Source organism: Coffea arabica, chromosome 11c (genome assembly GCF_036785885.1).
Source record: "Coffea arabica cultivar ET-39 chromosome 11c, Coffea Arabica ET-39 HiFi, whole genome shotgun sequence".
NCBI classification, from domain to species: domain Eukaryota; kingdom Viridiplantae; phylum Streptophyta; class Magnoliopsida; order Gentianales; family Rubiaceae; genus Coffea; species Coffea arabica.
In genome coordinates, this window is record NC_092330.1 from 2,674,922 (window position 1) to 2,694,031 (window position 19,110).

The window sequence follows — 19,110 nt, forward strand, 5'->3', positions numbered from 1 at the left end:
GCTTGCAGAGGTAGATGATGGTTTCAACTTTCAACTGTATCATTGCCTTTGATATTTCCAGTGAAGAATTCGAGAACTTGGCCCACTTATGGGGAAGGTAATTTTCAGCAAAATTGAGCATCTTAAATTGTTGCCTTTCTTTACTTTATTGTTATATTTCAAGTGAAAGATATCATGTCAATTTATGGATCATGGATGAATTAATATGAAGTGGACAGAACTTGGACTAAGTTAAAATCTCATTTGAAATTCCCGACATTTGGTGTTGAAGACCGATCATATATATGCTCAAACCAAAGCAGGTAACTGCTTTTGCAGATTGATGGAACAGAAACGCTTGTGCTCTATGATCTTGGAGCCGGATACTTTAGAGACGTAGCTACTGCAAATGGTGCAGCTAGTTTCGTTAGATGTGAGTCTATTGGTCACTGGCATGAAAATGCCTTCTTGCATGTCTTCATGCACCAATTTCGAACTTGTGTAGCACTACATTTACCTCTTCTGGTTGCCATTCTCTGTTCTTAACTAAAAGCTCATTTCTCCAATTTCTTATTCAAATTTAATTACAATTGAAGATGTCCGTTTGTTGTGAGTGCAATCATCCTAATCCAGAACCCTCTATCAGTTACAAGTTCAAGCTGCAAGCCATTTCACTTTATCCATTTGCCATCTTGCACAGGGATTAAATTCATGTTGAGTATGTTCATACTTTCTGCACTAATGGCAGAAAATACATCAAACAAATATGACACAGATACGTATAAATCTGAAATCAATATATATAACAGGTCTAAAAAAACAATACAAATAACGATAAATATTGATGCTCCTTTATATCTTTCATCCAGATGAATCACTATAGCCCAATACATCAGTGTATGTCTGATGACAATCAGATCTAATTAAAACTAGTTCAAGTCCAAAGTAAGTCCATACCTAAAATACATAACTTAGATGTTGTAAACTCTTGTTTTTTTTGCAAAGAACATCACATTCATTGTCACCAACTCATTTTTAGATAACAAACAAACTGAAAAAAGACAAGGAAAGAGGCTAAAACTAACTTGGAGAAATTAAAGGAAGCAAAATTGCATGTTCAATTAGTGGGATACAGAAAAGCAAAGGATGAAGGAAAGCAAATGCATAAATCACTTGTACACAGCCTAATTTTGCATAACAGACAGTCTGTATATAAACATGACATTTGGGAAATTGTTAACAGTTTTTCCGTATAATATTTTTGTGTGTATAACACAAGAATAGCACATGACATTTGTGCGTGTATAATGTAATTAAACATGACATTTGTGTGTGTAATTAAATGAAGAGGTGGTCAAATTTTTGGCCCACTAATTTGTCCTTTGGCTCAGAATTTTTTTTTTTTTTGAATATTAACGGTTTTAATAGTTTTTTTATTTTGTCAAATGTCAACTTCTATATATTTAACGGTTTTAATAGTCAAGTAACCAACTCCTATATGTATGTAGTCAGTTTTTTATTGCTAGAGAAGTATAACAGTTGTTGGTTGTTGCTAGCTAGCATGTAATTAGCGTCCCATTGTTTTGTACATTCACATGTCACGTTTGCAAGAAGATAGAGTGCAATATAATTGACATTTTTGAGCCAATCAAACAAAATACCTATTTCATAATAAATAAAATTAGAGCACAGTGATGAATAGGATCGTATTGACAGAGATTGGGATGATTTATTTCTTCCAAAGCAATGAATAGAAAGGGGAGATTTTGGAGATTAAACCAACTGATTAATTTAAACACATACAAAAATTAAGTAAAATTAAATTAATAATAATGAAGCTCTAGCCAAAGGAATAATTTCCAAAATGATTCGTACAATTTTCAGATGGCTTTCATTACAATTTTCGCAACAAAGCATAAGAATTAGACACGAACAAACCACCTTGGCTGTGCCAGTTTAGCATCAAACTATATTTACAGCCCTTGACCATTTCAGATCTATATCAAATGGCACAAGACAGAAATTTTGACAGCATTGAGCATCAACTTCTTATATAGACAATGACTATCAGGCTATCTTCCAGATAACTTTCCTTTCCACTGCCCATTACCGACCCACCCCCCCCCACAAACAAACAAAAAAAACCGGCAAAAGATGAGAGAGAGTGAACAAGTAGATGCTGCACAAACATCTTTCATAGCCAGTCCTAGAAGAGCAGAAGTTACGTGGATAATGCACAACTAGTACCGGCAACTTATAATCAATGATGTAGTTCGCCTTCTGAAGTGTTAGAAAACGACTTGTACAACAAACTTATCAACGCACCAAAGCAGAATCATGGTAGAGGCATCATGGCATCATTAAACGTTAGTTTCACTTTCAGGCATCATTTGTCATAGCCATTTGCTGAGAGGTAGAGACCACTTTCCTGAGCTCACCCGTCCCATTCCAACAAGTATATATTAATGGATACTTCATCAAGATATTCATCCAGTTGGTAGTATTCCTGCTTTTTGCTCATTTCCATTTTGCTCTAGCTGCCAGTTGATCTACGAGCCAGAAGTTGGGATATTTTTCTCGTCCATCTATTTCATTGTATTTTTTTCCCTTCTTGAAAGATCTTCTCTTCCCACTTTGATCAGCAACCAACAAATATTGGACCTGGAAAAATTTGAAGTGTTGATACTGCTTATTCTTTCAAAAATGCAACAGAATCGCTCCTAGGATAAATCACAACAGAGGTGCTTAAATTAAAGTGCAGTGATTAAATCAAAATGCTGCTTACATGATTTCAACAGATGTGCCCAAGCCAAAGAAACTGATTCTAAATTAGAATCATATTGATAGATTTGAGCCACCTGTTGAAGATGCAGCTTATCAACTAATTGCAAATGGGACGTCAGAATGCATGCTAAGTCGGATGAAGAACATAGTAACAGTCTATATACTTAAAATTTTCTGGTACAACATCCTTTCATCTAGCTTGAAATTCCTCCAACCCCAGGAACTTTCAGCATCTTTTCGGTTAATCAGTGAGATGGGAAAACAACAATCCATGAAAAATATCTTCAAGCAAATTATTATTAAAGATTAAGTACACAGAAAATAGTACCTGTTAGAACCAGATTCTCATGTTTGCCAAGCTGTCATTAACTATATACACATATTCTACCCAACAAGGTTGCAAAAGCAAACAGCATTCTTTGCATTAAAAAAAAAGGGCAAATTACATTTTACCCCCTTGTGGTTTACCCTTTTTTACATAACCCCCCTATGGTTTCAAAAGCTATACATAACCCCCTCATGATTTGGATTAAAGTGTCAAAGTGACGGAAATAGTCACTCGTAACGGAACTTCTAAAAATGTCAAAATCACCCTTATAAATACATGACACATTAACCCCGTATACTTTTTATATTTTACCATATAACCCCCTTATGGTTTAGTATTTTACCATATTACCCCCTTATGATTTTCAAAATATACACATAACCCCCCTTGGTTAATAAATAATTTTTAACTTTACATAAGGGTAATTTTGACATTTTAGATGACACCGTTACGAATAATAATTTCCGTTACTTTGACACTTTAATCCAAACCATAAGGGGGTTATGTATAGCTTTTGAAACCACTAGGGGGTTATGTGAAAAAACGCTAAACCACAAGGGGGTAAAGTGGAATTTACCCTAAAAAAAAAGGAATAAAGAAAGTCTCGGGTCATTCAGCTATTTACTTCAAGAAAAGAAACCTACTCTGCATTACTTGTGGTCAGCTGGTTTTGAGGATCATACCAATCTGTAGCCAGATTGAAGAGGATTTTAGAAATTAGATAGTTTTGATTTCATAAACACATGACCATTCAAACCAAAGAATTGAAAACCTCCAGAAGTTGGTTTGTGAAATATGAATGATTATATCATTCAACTGATCCAACATATACAATTAGTCCTATGGGAGTGGATCTAACCTCATGAGTGGAATTCTTCTCTTCTTTGACTCCTTTTCTGAGTAGATCTAATAATAACGCTCTTTAAGTCCTTGTTTCCCCATTCTCTCTGTTCTTCCAGAATTCGCTCCACAGAATTTACAGCAGACTCACTACACCATTTCACCTCAATCGTTTTAAGAGTGAGGCTTTCCCCTAAACAAGGAGGGACCTCTTCCAGCTCCTCACAAAACTCCAAAACCAATTTCTCAAGACAGGAAAAATTATCAGAAGAGGCAGTCCACCTACGAATGTACAACCCTGACAGTTTCAAAAATCGGAGGTTACAGAATTCCCCTTCTTCCATCTCCCATTCTTCCTCCCGAACGGAACGATGGCATAATTTGAGCACTACAAGGTTGGGCAGATTTTTTCCAATTGCTGAAATTTTTCCCCACGGCCAATAATTATACGAGAGAGTCAACTTTTTCAAATTCAAATTCAATGAGAATTCAAACTCATCTCCGCTAATCCTGCTTATCTTAAGTGATTCTAGTCGACTCATGTAGTTCAGCACGAGAATCTCCTTGCGATTTCCACCAGATCTGAGTGCTTGGTAACTTTCGTATGTCATCCTTTGGATTCCATATGTTATTGTTAGCCTGCGGGTGCTCTGTAACTTTGATAGTATCTTTTGTGCATTTTGAGAAGAGCGATGGATTGCAAGGCTTAAAGTGTCTAAATGTTTTAAATCAGGGGAGCCTTCAAGATTGTCCATGGGAAATATGAAACCACAGTCGGACAATGATGTGACAAGATACCTCAATGTTTCAATGCTCCAGATAGTGTTTGGCAACAGATAATTTCCACGGCGTGCTTCTACTACAAAAGTTTCTAACCTTGAGAGGTTGGCTATTGCAGATGGGATATCCCCAACAAAACGTCCAATTCTCAAGTACCTCAAGTACCTCAAGTACCTCAAATATTCATCTGCCACATCCTCTAAACTCTTTCCTTCAGTCTTTTGCACGAATCCTTCCGAGATCCAAATCCATAACAACCTTCGGATAGGAATTTCTTGGTCTTCTTGAAATGCACCGAAGTAAAGAAGGCATGGCTTCAAATAATCCGGTAAATTATTGAAACTTAGCTCAATAGTCTTCATGCAATATTCATTGTCAACAAAAATGCTAGAAGTTAAATGTATTACAACTTCTTCCCAGCAATCTTGCTCGGTAGTAGCAAGAATTCCGGCAACAAGGACAACTGTGAGAGGCAGGCCTTTACAGTATTTTGCTGCGTCCAGTAAAACATTACTTAATATTGGAGGACAATCTTCTTTGGAAAATAGCTTTTTCTGCAGCAATTCGCAGCTCTCATTATCTGTAAGCGGGCGAAGATGGTGAGGCTCGCTATCAAGTTTAATTTGCAATGGCAATTCCTGAAATCTGCTGGTTAAGAGAATCCTGCTTCCATTGCAATCATCTGGCAGTGAGAGTTTCAATAAATCCCACCCCAGAATGTCCCAAACATCATCCAAAACTATGAGATACCTATTTCCCTTCAACAATTTGCGTAGCCTGTCAGCCATATAATCTTCATCTTTCCGAATATATCCAGCTGAGTTCCCATGATCAATATTACACAACATTTGAACTAACAAACTATGCTTGGTATATGCTCGAGAAAAACAACACCAAGAACGAATGTGAAAGTGGGACTTTACCAAAGGATCACCATAAACTTTATTGGCTAATGTTGTCTTACCAAGACCAGGCATACCCACAATGGCAACAATATCCAACCGGCTTGGTCCCCTTACAAGTCCATCAATTATAATTTCCCCCTCGTCATTGAGACCCACCACAGCTTCATTAGATATTGGAGCAGTAACTTGTGATGGCATGGGAATGGTAGTCTTAACAATACTCTGGGTTTCATAGTCAAATCGTATGCTATCATAAATCTTTTTGGCCTCAATCTTCATAAGCTTGACATCTCCAGCAATAACATCCAAACAATGTTGATGTTTTCCACCAGGTAGTGTAGAGTCAATGATTATCTCTGCCCTGTATGCCAGCTCAATAATACGACTCCACAGAGCTTGGAGTTTTTCATTCCGCTTTCACTGCTCTGCAATCTTGCCTAGGAAAGGTCTTAAGAAATCAAGATCTTCACGAACTGTGTGGATTTGATTATTTGGGAAAGCAATTGAATTAGCTGTAGAATTTTCCAGTTCCTTGAGAGTTTCTTCAATAGAGCCCAGCTCATTAGTCCTAGGGAAACTAATTGATGATGATGGTGGTTGTAGTGGACAAATCTGTTCAATTTCTGGAATAATGAGCTTGAGCAGTTCGAGCGAATGAGAAGCCACAAGATCTATTTCCTTGGGCAAGCTTTCTGTCATTTCACTCTTATAAAGGGAGAAAATCACAATTCCAGCATCACAGACCACAAATCCAATAAGATCCTTCATTTCATCATTTAGCTCATCGAACTTCTCGTGCTGCTGGCTGAGAAGGACACTCAGGAATCTTGCTCCCTCATAGAGTTTTAGTAATTGATCCTTCACCGGAAGCAAGAAACTGGTGTAAGATTCTGTTAGCTCCATAATAATATGTAAAAGATGATCAATAAATTCGGCCACTAGGTGCTTATTCTTCTCCAGGGCTAAAGTGTGTGATGATGGTGACAACTTGGAAGCTGTCAAGACGTGGATATAAGTTTCTCGGACTTGGAGATCAACGGGATCAATCTTCTTTTGTATCAGTTGAGAAATTTCAGATTCCATCTCATTGCACACCCGTTCATCATTTCTCTGAAACCAAGATGTAGAGATCAGGCTTGCAGCATTAATGGCCACAACTTCAATGTGAACTAACAGATCTACTAATTGCTGACCCTTAACACCTTGTAGTGTTGCAAAGCAAATGAAACTCTTCAAGAACATTAGCTTCTCTTGAAGGGTTCCCATTACACTTTGCAGAGCTGCATCATCCCTGTAATTTCTGGTGCAAAGACGCCTCAGATTCTCTAAAATGGAATCGATGATATCCATAACCAGTTGTGAATCTCCCAGCAAGTAGTAATGCAATAAACTAACGATGTTTAATTCCTTGATATCTGAATCAAAAATCAACCGAATATTGCCCTCGAATCTGTCGAGCTGGCATTTGAAGTCATCAGGCGATATACGTCTAACACGATCAAAGTTAGGTTCATGCGTTATTCCACTAACCAGCTCTTGAATCCTCAAAGAGATACTGCTGAGCCTCAAACTGTCAGACTCAGCATCACCCCTGTCCTCCTTATCATATTCCAAACACATACACTCTTTGCTTCTCTTCCTCCTAAAATTTCTAATATACAGATCAAAGGTTTCCAATAGACTTATCCCCATGTTCAGCTCCCAGATATGAGATTTGAACAGACCTTTGTACCTAGAGTCTAAGTAGTCCAGATGATTACGAGCAACATCGAAGCAACTAGTGCTGCTGCTGGAGGAGATGTTCCTCATGGTACCTGCTTTTCACTCAGAAATGAGATTTCTGCCTATTGTAGCCATTGATATTCAAGATCAACAACTTTCTTATTATCTAACAATATTCACAGTTTGCCATCAGGACTCTATCTCTCTGTTTTTTTTTCCCTTTTTTCTTTTTTGCGTGTGGCAGGGTGGTGCTAAAATATTGCAAGACTTTACCCTCTTCCTCTTGAGTCTTTGTCAAGGGAAGTTCGCATCGATACAACAGGCATAAGCTGTTGGGGTCCCCATATCAAAGATTAAAGCATTAGAGACGCATTCAGCTGAGGCCTGATGGCTATGTAATTTGCCACAACCTTTTTTACCGCAACAATATTTTTTACCACAAAACGTGAAAGGCAAAAAAATAGATGAAAGAAAATCAATCTATACTACTGTAGTTTCAATCAAATGCGAATATGGCCAGCACTAAAAATGAACAAAATGAGAAATATCAATTAGATTAGCAGTCAGATAAACAATAGAAAAATCAGAAGAAAATGATCCATGGCTATTGTTTAAGAATGTATAACTAAATGCATTTAAGGATTTAGAGACAATTGTTTTAATTGCCAATGTATGTGAGTGCTGATGCTTTAATGCTTCTTTTTTTTAATTTGGCAACTTCTCCAAATTTAAAAAGTTGTATAATAAGAATAACAATTTTACTCCTTTTCCTGTGTGAGATAACTTGAGCCTGTAAACCATCTAAATCATTTTTTCTTTTTTTGGTTTTCTACATGCACCGAGAAATAATAATAACCTACAAGTACGAAAAATCTTGTGAAGTGAAGACAAATATTAATAGGGCAAATTATACTTTACCCTCCTGTAATTTAGTTTTTTTTTACATAACCCTCCTATGGTTTAAAAAGTTATATATAACCCTCTCATAATTTGAATTAAAGTGTCAAAGTGACGGAAATGATCATTGTAATGGAATCACATAAAATATCAAAAATACCCTTATGTAAAGTTAAAAATTATTTATTAACCAAGGGGGTTATGTGTATATTTTAAAAATCATAAGATTGTTATACGGTAAAATATTAAATAATAAAGGGATTATATGGTAAAACATAAAAACTATATGGGGTTAGTGTGTCATGTATTTATAAGGTAATTTCGATATTTTTAAAAGTTACGAATGACTATTTCGGTTATTTTGACATTTTAATTCAAATCATGACAGCGTTATGTATAGTTTTTAAATCATAGAGGGGTTATGTAGAAAAACACTAAATCACGTGAGGGTAAAGTATAATTGGCCCATATTAATATCATAGTTACTCATCATATCATATCACATGAAATTCAGTCACATAATTGCTTCACCTAAAATCGATAGGTCACGGGTTCAAATCATCATGGGATTAAGTGAGACACCACTATTAAATCCTCTTTTAAAAAAAAAAAAAAACTTCAGTACTTTTAGCACTGTATGTATTCAAATCAAAATTTAATTTATCTAATGCTGAGTCAAATAAAAAAGCTGAAATTTCCTCCTATTACGTCCCAGGCATAAGTGAAGCGATGATATGCGAGTATGAAGTGTCAAGAACACATGGAAGCCGTGTACATTTCAACCACAAAATAATGTGTGGAAAAAAGAAAAGAAAAAGAAATTCAGCACTTACTTTGGAGAGAATGAACGCTATGGCAACAAGTGATCTGTTGAATCTGCAGAAATTTCATTTATATGGTGAAGCCACGTTTAAAAAGAAAAACTTTAAACTTAAAAAAAAAAAAACGAAATTCAGCACTCACTTGAGAGAAAATGAAATCCCTGGCAATAGCTGGTGATCTAGTGAATATGCAAAAAAATTCCCAGTATATCTTGCACCTACTCACTCAAAATTAAGTTCAAGAAAAAGAAGAACACTCCGAGGAAGATGAATGATTTCAACCAAAATGAAAGAACTCGAACATGCAAGACTTTTTGCAGTGAGCTGGTCCAAAGTCAATGTAACGGACATAGTAGTCCTAGTAGCGGTAGGTTAGGACCTATGTTTTCAGAACCGGACCAGATAGTGACTCGGCCGAGGTCAGGGGTCAGGGGTCAATGAGTTCGACCGGGGGTCGATAGGGGTCGAATCGGATGACATCATAAATAAAAATTATTTAAAAATTAAAATATTATATATATAATATCTAATAATATATTGATATTAATAAAGGTATATTCATATATATTTGATGTTTCAAATATATTTAACAAGAAAATACAAAGAAATTAGAACAATCAAGTAGCAATTTATATTATTTAATAAATATTTACAAGTTTAGAATTCAAATTATGAATTTAATTGAATAATAACATCAAATTTTAGGACAATATTTATAAAGTATTAAATATTTGAGGTATATCAACAAGTTTTAACAATTTAGGGGGTCAAAACATAATATTAAAAAGTTTGAATTTTTTTTTTTAAAAATTACTGTTGAACCGGAAAAATCGATTTTTTTCAGGTCAAACCCGATTTTTGACCGGTTTTAACCGGATTTTAAATTTTCGATTTTTTAATATGACTCGGACCGGCTATCTGACCGGTTTTCGGTTCGACCGACCGATCCGGTCCGAGTTTGAAAACAGAGGTTAGGACTCACTATTTTTATTATAAGGAACTCTCTTTGATTTTTGAGTGTGTGGTGGGGAGGGATGGTGGGCGTGAAACCTTATCCTGACAAGATGCTGTGTTAATCAAGAATTTGGCAAGTGCGGTAGAAGACTTTGACGTGTGTGGTAGAATACCGTGTTTGCTATAAAATTTTCCTTTGCATACTTTATGTAATTATTGGTCACTCTAAGGTGGAACATGCATGCTATATCAGCGGGCTCAGATTTCACGAGAACTGTCGACGGATATTGAGTTAATCAATCTCAGAAATTAGTATATTTGGTGTAAGTTCGTAGAGTTTTGATATAATTTTAAATTTTATACAAATTTAGTTATATGACGTGATAAATTTAAATTTACAGCCGATTTGGACGATTTTACACCAAAAGAGGAAAGAACTAGACCAATCGGTTGGATTGGACAAATTCCAGCTTATGAGACCTGTGATATATATATATATATATATATATATATATATATATATTTATTTATATGAAGTATGGTTTGGCTAATTGTTACCTGTTGAATATTTGAAAGAGTGCTTAAATGCAAAACATATAATAATTGGGATTGTGTAACGAATATCCATGCCGATTGGAAAAACAAAACCATATAACTATAAATATAAATAAATAAATAAATGATTGACTATATATATATATATATATGTTTGTATGTATGTTTGTAGTAATATGTTTGGAAAAAAATCCGAATTCAAATTTATGCAACTTTCGTATGATCTAACAACTATAACACATTGCCATCAAGATTCTCTTCTTTTGCGTACACGCTACCTACAAGGATCTCTTTTTTGCTTGTGTGGTGGAGAGGGATGGTGGGGCATGGTACGCATAAATATCGCAAGAATTTTCCTTCTTCCACATGAAATTTTTTGTGTATGTGGTGGGGAGGGAAGATGGTGGGGCGTGGTACTAATAAATATTATAAGACTTTTCCTTCTTCCACTCGAAACTTTATCAAGAGAAGCTGTGTTAATCAAGGCTTACATGCGTGGTTGATGCGGTAGCAAAAGCATAAAAGTAGAAGGGGTTTCATGAACACCTTTCAAATGACAATCATTACACGAATGAAACCCAGCAATAAATCAAAGATTCATAAAAATAAGAGAAATTTCTCAATAATTTGATAAAACCAACAATATTTGAATTACTAGAAGGAAATTCTTTTTACAAAAGCCCTAAAGAAAATAATATGTAAACTTTTAAACAAATCAACTACGTATCTGGATGCATTTAGGATCCTCATTGACACATTTAGTACTAATACTAATATTATTAATTAAAAATAAATAAAAATATAGAAATCTACCCTAATTAGAATTCTAAATAAAGTATTAACAATATAGATGAAGAATTCCTGAACCCAGGGACCCTCTAAATATATTGGCAGTATAGATGAGGAATTTCTGAAACCAAGGTCCTCGTTGTGTATCAGTGGTAGAAGACTTCTGTGTGAGTAAGCAGACTATTTTTGCTCCTAAAATTTTTCCTTTGCATACTTCTTGTAGTATTACTGGTCACTATAAGATGGAACAAGCATACTATATTTTTCCTCTGTATACTTCAGTAGGCTTAGATTTGTTTTCCTCCTAAAATTTTTCCCTAAAATTTTTCCTTTGCATACTTCTTGTAGTATTACTGGTCACTATAAGATGGAACAAGCATACTATATTTTTCCTCTGTATACTTCAGTAGGCTTAGATTTGTTTTCCTCCTAAAATTTTTCCTTTGCATACTTCATGTAATATTACTGGTCACTCTAAGATGGAACCAGCATTCTATATCAGTAGGCTTAGATTTGTTTTTCTCATAATGACTCTTAGAAGGATAATCATATGTTGCCGCAATTTCGCAAAAACTGTTGACTGGCTACATGAGTATATGATGCATATTGAGTTAATCAATCTCAGAAATTTTGATGTACAAATGACTAGAAATTAAAGATGCATTCAGCTAAGGGACACTTTCTAAGACCCATGGCTGCCATTACACAAGTACAAATAGGGATCTTTTTGAAATATAGCATAGGTGAACAGAAAGTTCCATGAATTGGGAATGCATACGAAAAAATGAAGAAATCATAGATGATAACTCATTTTCTCATTTCGAGTACTTGACTCTTGAATTGAGACCATTCCGCTATTAATCTATGTTCTTGGCAGGCATTGTTTTACAGTGGTAGCACCTGGGACAAGGAGCATCACATCACATAAAAAAAAATAATGAACATTGTATCATTGGTACAAAATATTTTTCAAGAATTACTGTCGCGCCCCATTTTTCGCGATGGAAAAGAAAGTGTTTATAAAAAGATATGATTTATTAATAATAAATGAAAAAGGATCTAGAATGGAACTTAAAAAAAATGCGATAATTTGGGTCCAAAATTTAGTCTAAAAGGGTTTTGAAGAAAAATTAGAAGTCTCCACTTGGTATCGAGTTTGGGTGTATCAAGTCACCCAAAAAGTGTTTTTAAATAAAATAAAATAAAACCCTTTTCGACAACTCCAGGTCTTTGAAAACAGAGAAAATGAGTTCGGGAGTCACGGTTGAAGAAAGGGAAGGCAAAGGTTCAATTATCTCAAACCTAAGGCACCCTTTCAACCTAGTCTAAGCTAGTTGCATGGTTTAGTCAAAATTTTCTTAATCTAACCCTTAAATTTATCACATTTGGATGTTTTCTACATGGATGCAAATCTAAATTTATAAAATATCGAAAGGGACAAAATATCCATTCAAGGATTTAATTGAAACAATCGCATTAATTGCGAAGGCCAAAATACTTCTTTGAAAGGGTCACGAGTATGCAAATGATGAAAAAAAGAAAAGTAAAGAAAAGAAATTAAATTATATACATAGATATAAGTAATCAAAGAAAAAAGGGAATGCAACATAAAGGGTATGGGAGGCAAAAACTTGTGACATAATTTTCTTATACAGGGATTAATGGAGTATTTAAACTAAAAAATTATAATCATCCATTTTCCATGTTTGAAAAATAATTCCCCTAATATGACCAAGCAAATGAACCTACTTATCATACAATTTCTTAAATGAAATGCAATTCTAAGTGATATGATTAACACATATTGAGAATAGGGGATAATATAATAGGGAATATCATGCAAATGAGAAAAGATTCTAAAAATGAAAATATGCCTGAAAATGTAGTGAATAGCACACAAAGATGAATCTAGCGCAAGACGACCTAAAAGGTCTAGTGTTGGACTAGCCAATTTCTAGAAATCCTTACTAACGTTGGACTAGCAAGTAAGCGGAGGGAGAAGCCACAACTAGCGTTGGACTAGTGTGGTGACGTCATGCATTAACAATTCATAGTGAAACAAATAAAGCATAAATGAAAACAAATAAACACATAAGAGCACGTAGCACATAACACGTAAACATAATATCTAGATGCCAAAATCCTAAGAAAAGCGGATAAAACACATAACATATAAACCACATAAACACGCAACCTATCTATTACATCGGAGAATCTAACTACAATCTAAAATGGAAAAGATATGATAAAATAAAATTAGCTATCCTATCTATTACATTTTTGAGATATTTAAATGCCTCTCGAATAATTATAAAAATTAACTAAACAAATATAGTATAAGAAAATTTAAATGAACATTTAAATCCAATAAATAAAACATATAAAAATACATAAACACATAGGAACACATAAGAGCACGTAATTGACATTGAAATAATAAAAATAGGGGTACCTCCCATTTGAAGTGGTGACTAAATGGAGTCAAATTGTCCTATTTATACTCACAATGAACAAAAGAATCATGACACCAATTTAATTGAAAAAAGTAATAATAATAATAAAAATTCACCTTAATATGTCAAACGTAAATAAATTTAAGAATATCTAAAAATTACAGGTTAAACATACTCAAAAATAGCATAATTAGCTATTAAAGAAGAGAAGCAATCATAATAAAGAGAGTCAAAATTCATCAGAGACTGAATTGCAAAAATTGAAAAACTTTTAGGGACAAAAATTATATTTTTCCAAAGTTCAGAGGTCAAAATTAATTAAAAGATAAAGTTCAAGGACCAAAGTGAAATTAATTTAAGGACCTAGGTGAAAGAAATTTAAAATGTTCTGGGCTACAGTAAAACTACTGCAAAGATCAGGGGCCAAAGTGCAAATCGTAACCAGATCTTCTTAAAAAAACAGGCCACTGGGCCATTCTCTATTTTTTCCGGGCCAAAGGCCATTCGGCCCAAACGAAAGTTCAAGCTAAAATACCCAGGCCAGCCCGTTTTGTTATAGCTCAAGCCCGACGAAAAAAATACATGGGCTCCAACCTCCTAGCCCAACCGAAACCCAAAAGAAATAAACACATATCCATTCCCAAAATCCAACCAAAAAATAACTCTTGGCCCATCAGAGAAATAAACATTAGCCCAATTCTTTTTTTTTCCTTTTTCCTTCCTTTTTTCTTTCTTCTTCTTTCTTCCCGCCGTTTCCTTCTTTCTGCTTCTGCTTTCTCCTTCTTCTCCACCGAGGAGCTGAAGCTCCCTTCTGGCTGGCGGCTATGGCGGTCGCCGGCAGCACCACCGCCGGACCGCCGGTCGCCAAAATTTCTCAAAATACACCTCTCACTCGATTTTTCGCGTAGATTCCATTTCCGGGCTTAGTTTTAACAAAAATTGACCCTAAAGTGGCCAAAAAGCCAAGAAATCAGTTCAGTTTTTATTTTCTTAAAACCTTTAAACCTCCACCAAAAATCATAAAAAATTATGCCAAAACCCTCCTTATAACTTCTACATTACAACTATAATCTTAGTTTGACAGGTAAACAACAACAAAATGATGCATTAAGTCAAAACAGCCCCAAAAATAAAGAAAATATTTCAATGCCTTTAAAGCTCAAAATTCCAAAAAATTTAGATAAGCAAACATTTCTAGGCCTGGTGCTAGCTAACGATCATCCGTTTTGACAACAACATGCACAATATTCAGCTTTTAAATCCATTTTTCCATTTCGGCATTTTATCAAGCATTTGGCATGCATTCACAGCACCGTTTCTTTTTTCTTAATTTTATACAGGCTTGTCCCAAAAACTTCAAAAACACCACAATAGCAACAAAAATCAGTGAAAGGAAGAGAAAAATAGGTAGCCAAACATGCATTTAATCTAATTAATTTAAAAAGGAAAAGCTGGAAAAAATACCTCAATGAGGTTGTGGTCCCTTGACTAAAATTTTGAGGAAGTTCCAAGCTCTTTGTCCAACCGGCGGCTGCCTCCTTGTGTCTGAATAGTGTGTGGGTGTGTTGTGTGAAGTGAGCAAAGAGAGGGATATGGCCGAGAGAGTGAGGGAGCTTTCTTTCTTTTTCTGTTCTGTTTTCTTTCTTCTGCCCAGTCCGAGAGAGGGAGAGAGTTGGGGAGTGCTTTTTGTTTCTTTTTTTGTGGCTTGTCTTCTGTGAGAGGGAGAGCCGAGTGAAGAGTGAATTCAGGGAAAAAGGTGGGGAGTTGGTATTTTTCTTGTCCAAGGGATGGTCTCCCTGTCAGAGCCGAAAGAGTACATATTTTTGAGCCCCAAAGTGTCATTTTTTTTTTCTTGTCAGTCCCACCCTCGAGAGAGTGAATTAAGGGAGTGTGTTTTGTATGTTACTTTTCTTTTCTTCTTTTTTTTTTCTTTTCTAAACAAACCTGCAAAAAAAAATAAGAAAAATGCACGTTAAAATGTAAGAAAATAAATAAATTATTAAATAGAAAAATCTTGAGAAAATATTAAAAATTGACAAAAATTTGGTGTCTACAATTACATTTGGATAAATTTCATTTTGACCCCCTAAACTATTTGCAGTTTCCCATTTCAATCCCTAAACTTCAAAATGGGACACTTAAGTCCCCAAACTACTGAATCCGTCCCAATTAATTAAAAATATTGATAGAATCCACAAAACCATCAGGGTTTTTGCGTCATGTAAAACATGTGCTATTGACCAAGGGCAAGGATGGAAATTCAAATAAAATATATTAAAAAAGAAAAGGGAATTTATTTTTAGCACAAAGGAGGGAAAGTTTCCCTCCTTTTATCCAGCACATTCGGGTCATATAATCGACCCGATCCAATTCACAAAAGGGAAGCGATGTTTCCTAAGAAAATAGAGACCAATTGGCTGAATTTTCAAATAAGAGGTAAAAACTAAGAAGAAAAGAGCATATGAAGATAAGAAAGGAGACAAAGGAAAGATCGCATGTTAAATTTATCATAATTAAATTTTTTGTATGTTAGAAAGACACTCTGCTTACTTTGCTTTAAGATGTGAAAGAATCGCTATCCTTACGATGAATTTGCTCCAACAATAAAGGCAACCTTCTATAGGATATAATAAAACTGTTCTCTTGATTTCTCAAAATAAAGTGTAAAAATCGTACATCAATTTTGATTGAATTCTCGTTATAGATGTTAAAAGAGGGTGTTTTAAGAGTTGTTACTGTGTTTTATATAGCGGATAATTATAGTTACAACTACTGGAGTTGGAATGGCCAAACATTTGAGTCCAAACGGGCATAGTGCCTAGAGAGCTATCAGTAAATCTTGACACAGTTCGGACTTCAAAACATTTAGTTTGGCCCACGAACATCCACTTTGACAGATTTGCATAGTTTTTGCAAACTACTCAATGATTCCCCACTAATTTGCAAAACTTATGTATCTTAACCCATGGAGTCTTCAATAATACAACTTTAACTGATGAATCTTAAGCATAATTAGAAGTATCTCTTGATTTAAACTTCCAACTGGTGTAGGTGATTTAAATTTTTAATGGAGTTGTTAGAGTTCTTAAATTGAACTATAACTCTTATATGTCAAAGACGAAAACACAACACAATTAATGATTGTCTTCTTTTCTCAAGAGGTTAATATGAACTTTAATTAGAGCTATTTTAGCCACATGCTAATCCTAGTTTCACAATCATCTACAAAAGTATACTCAAACTCTTGTTGAAATGGCATCACTTCAATACTTATACAGGTAAATTTGTACTTGTAGAGTTCTATGTTTATGTCATGCAAAAACAACAGCAATCCCACTCATGGGAGTGCTGTAAAGTAAATATTATTGACTAGGAACGTATGTTAAGCAAATTTCTTTATGATTTACAAAGTCGAAGCTATCGAACCAGTGAGACTGTTTCTACCCAAGTCCAAATGAGACAGATATTCGAAAGAAAACAATGACCTTGCAATACTTCCAATGAATTTATTGCTCTTCAAACCGATGTATGTTATGTGTGCGCAATTCATCTAACAATCAGGAATTTCTCCTGATAAAGAATTCTTTTAAGATCTAGAATTGCAAGACCTGATTTTCCATTCTTCATTTCACACAAAAAGTGAGAAATACCTTCCGAAAACAAATAGATCGAAAGGTCTAATTGTTTTAGAGAATGAGAAATTGATTGTGCTAGTGGACCATTGAATCTGTTTGACTACAATATATATATAATCTTTCAACAATTTCAGAGATGTTTGAACTCTTACCATGAAGTCGATTATGAGAAAGAGACACGACTTCTGCTGCTGAGTTGAATAACCAACGAGGATAGTATTTGAAATTCCTGTGGAAGATAAATTCAAATACCGAAGGGTTTTTTGGTATTGGAGCCATATAGGAAATTGAAGACCGAGATTCCAACAACCTAATCCAAGTCTTTCAAATGTGCTAAAAGAGAAGTTGGCATTAAATGGCATGGTGGTTTTCATCCTCCACTTTCTAAGCACTGTTACCGGTCAGATTTTGTGGCCTTCAATGCCAACAATGTTTCTTATCGTCCTAACACTACTAGCTTCGCTTATCGATATTTCCAGTGAAGAAATCGAGAAGTTGCCCCACTAATGGGGAAGGTATTTTTTTCAGCAAAATTGAGCATCTTAAATTGTTGCCTTTCTTTATTCTATTGTTATATTTCAAGTGAAAGATATCATGTCAATTTATGGAACATGGATGAATTAATATGAAGTGGACAGAACTTGGACCAAGTTAAAATCTCATTTGAAATTCCCGACATTTGGTGTTGAACACCGATCATATATATGCTCAAACCAAAGCAGGCCACTGCAAATGGTGCAGCTAGTTTCGTTAGAAGCCTGATTAGGCCCTGTCGGGGCGGTGGAACATATTAGACTAGCAGATGTCAGTCTATTGATCATTGGCATGAAAATGCCTTCTTGGATGTCTTCATGTACCAATTTCGAACTTGTGTAGCACTAGTTTTACCTCTTCTAGTTGCCAATTCTCTATTCTTAACTAAAAGCTCATTTCTCCAATTTCTTATTCAAACTTAATTACAATTGAAGGTGTCCACTTGTTGTGAGTGCAATTATCCCAATCCAGAATCCCCTATCAAGAAGAGGTGGTCAAATTTTTGGTCCATTAATTTGCCGTTGGACTTGAAAATTTTTTCTTTTGAATATCAACGGTTTCAATAGTTATGTAACCAAAACTTTAGAATAATAGTTGTTGAGTTGCCTTCTAAATTATGTAACCCTAATTTCGTTACCATAAGTATAGGCACTATAGCATTGTCCTTCTAACTATAGCATTGTCCTTCTAAAGTTTTGTCCTGTATACATGAATGTTGTCAGTTATTTGCTAGCTAGTATGTAATTAGCTTCCCATTGTTTTGTAACATCCACATGTCACGTTTGCAAGAAGATAGAGTCCAATATATTTGACGTTTTGACAGTCAGCCAATCAAAATAAAATACCTATTTCACAATAATAAAATTAGAGCTCAGTGGTGAACATATCGTACCAACAAGGATTAGAATGATTTATTTCTTTCAAAACAATTAATAGAAAGGGGGGATTTTGGAGATTAAACCAACTAATTATTTAAACACAAAATAAACATACAAAAACTAAGTAAAATTAAATTAATAATAATGGAGCTCTAGCAAAAGTATTAACTTCCGAAATGCTTTTCTTGACTATCTTGATAGTCAAAGTACGACCATTCACTACTTTCCTAATTGAAAAGATAATCATAGGTATGAT

The 19,110-nt window shown here is 34.7% G+C and overlaps 1 protein-coding gene and 1 long non-coding RNA gene across 5 annotated transcripts; both read right to left on the minus strand.

Moving 5' to 3' along the window:
• Positions 1-1,820: 1,820 nt before the first annotated feature.
• On the minus strand, positions 1,821-5,902 carry LOC113717305 (putative late blight resistance protein homolog R1B-14). 4 transcript variants are annotated; one of them, XR_011823064.1, is made up of 3 exons: positions 3,951-5,902; positions 2,765-2,837; positions 1,821-2,640 (listed from the first exon to the last, which is right to left on the minus strand). XR_011823064.1 is itself a non-coding variant. In XM_072070739.1 (2 exons), the coding sequence occupies exon 1, from the start codon at positions 5,893-5,895 to the stop codon at positions 3,952-3,954; it is 1,944 nt and encodes a 647-aa protein (XP_071926840.1). In that variant the 5' UTR covers positions 5,896-5,902; the 3' UTR covers positions 1,821-2,640; position 3,951. The 4 variants fall into 4 exon arrangements, 2 of the variants coding, with proteins under 2 accessions (XP_071926840.1, XP_071926839.1); XR_011823063.1 differs by having other exon boundaries at positions 2,765-5,902; XM_072070739.1 differs by lacking the exon at positions 2,765-2,837.
• Positions 5,903-14,236: 8,334 nt separating this feature from the next.
• LOC140016727 (uncharacterized) lies at positions 14,237-15,660 on the minus strand. The gene is made up of 2 exons (XR_011822935.1): positions 15,272-15,660; positions 14,237-14,752 (listed from the first exon to the last, which is right to left on the minus strand). It is a non-coding gene; the product is annotated as an uncharacterized lncRNA (long non-coding RNA).
• Between the last annotated feature and the right edge of the window lie 3,450 nt (positions 15,661-19,110).

Excerpts from the sequence above, each read along its gene's own strand:
- LOC113717305 (XM_072070739.1), bottom strand. The coding sequence starts at position 5,895 with ATGAAGATTGAGGCCAAAAAGATTTATGATAGCATACGATTTGACTAT.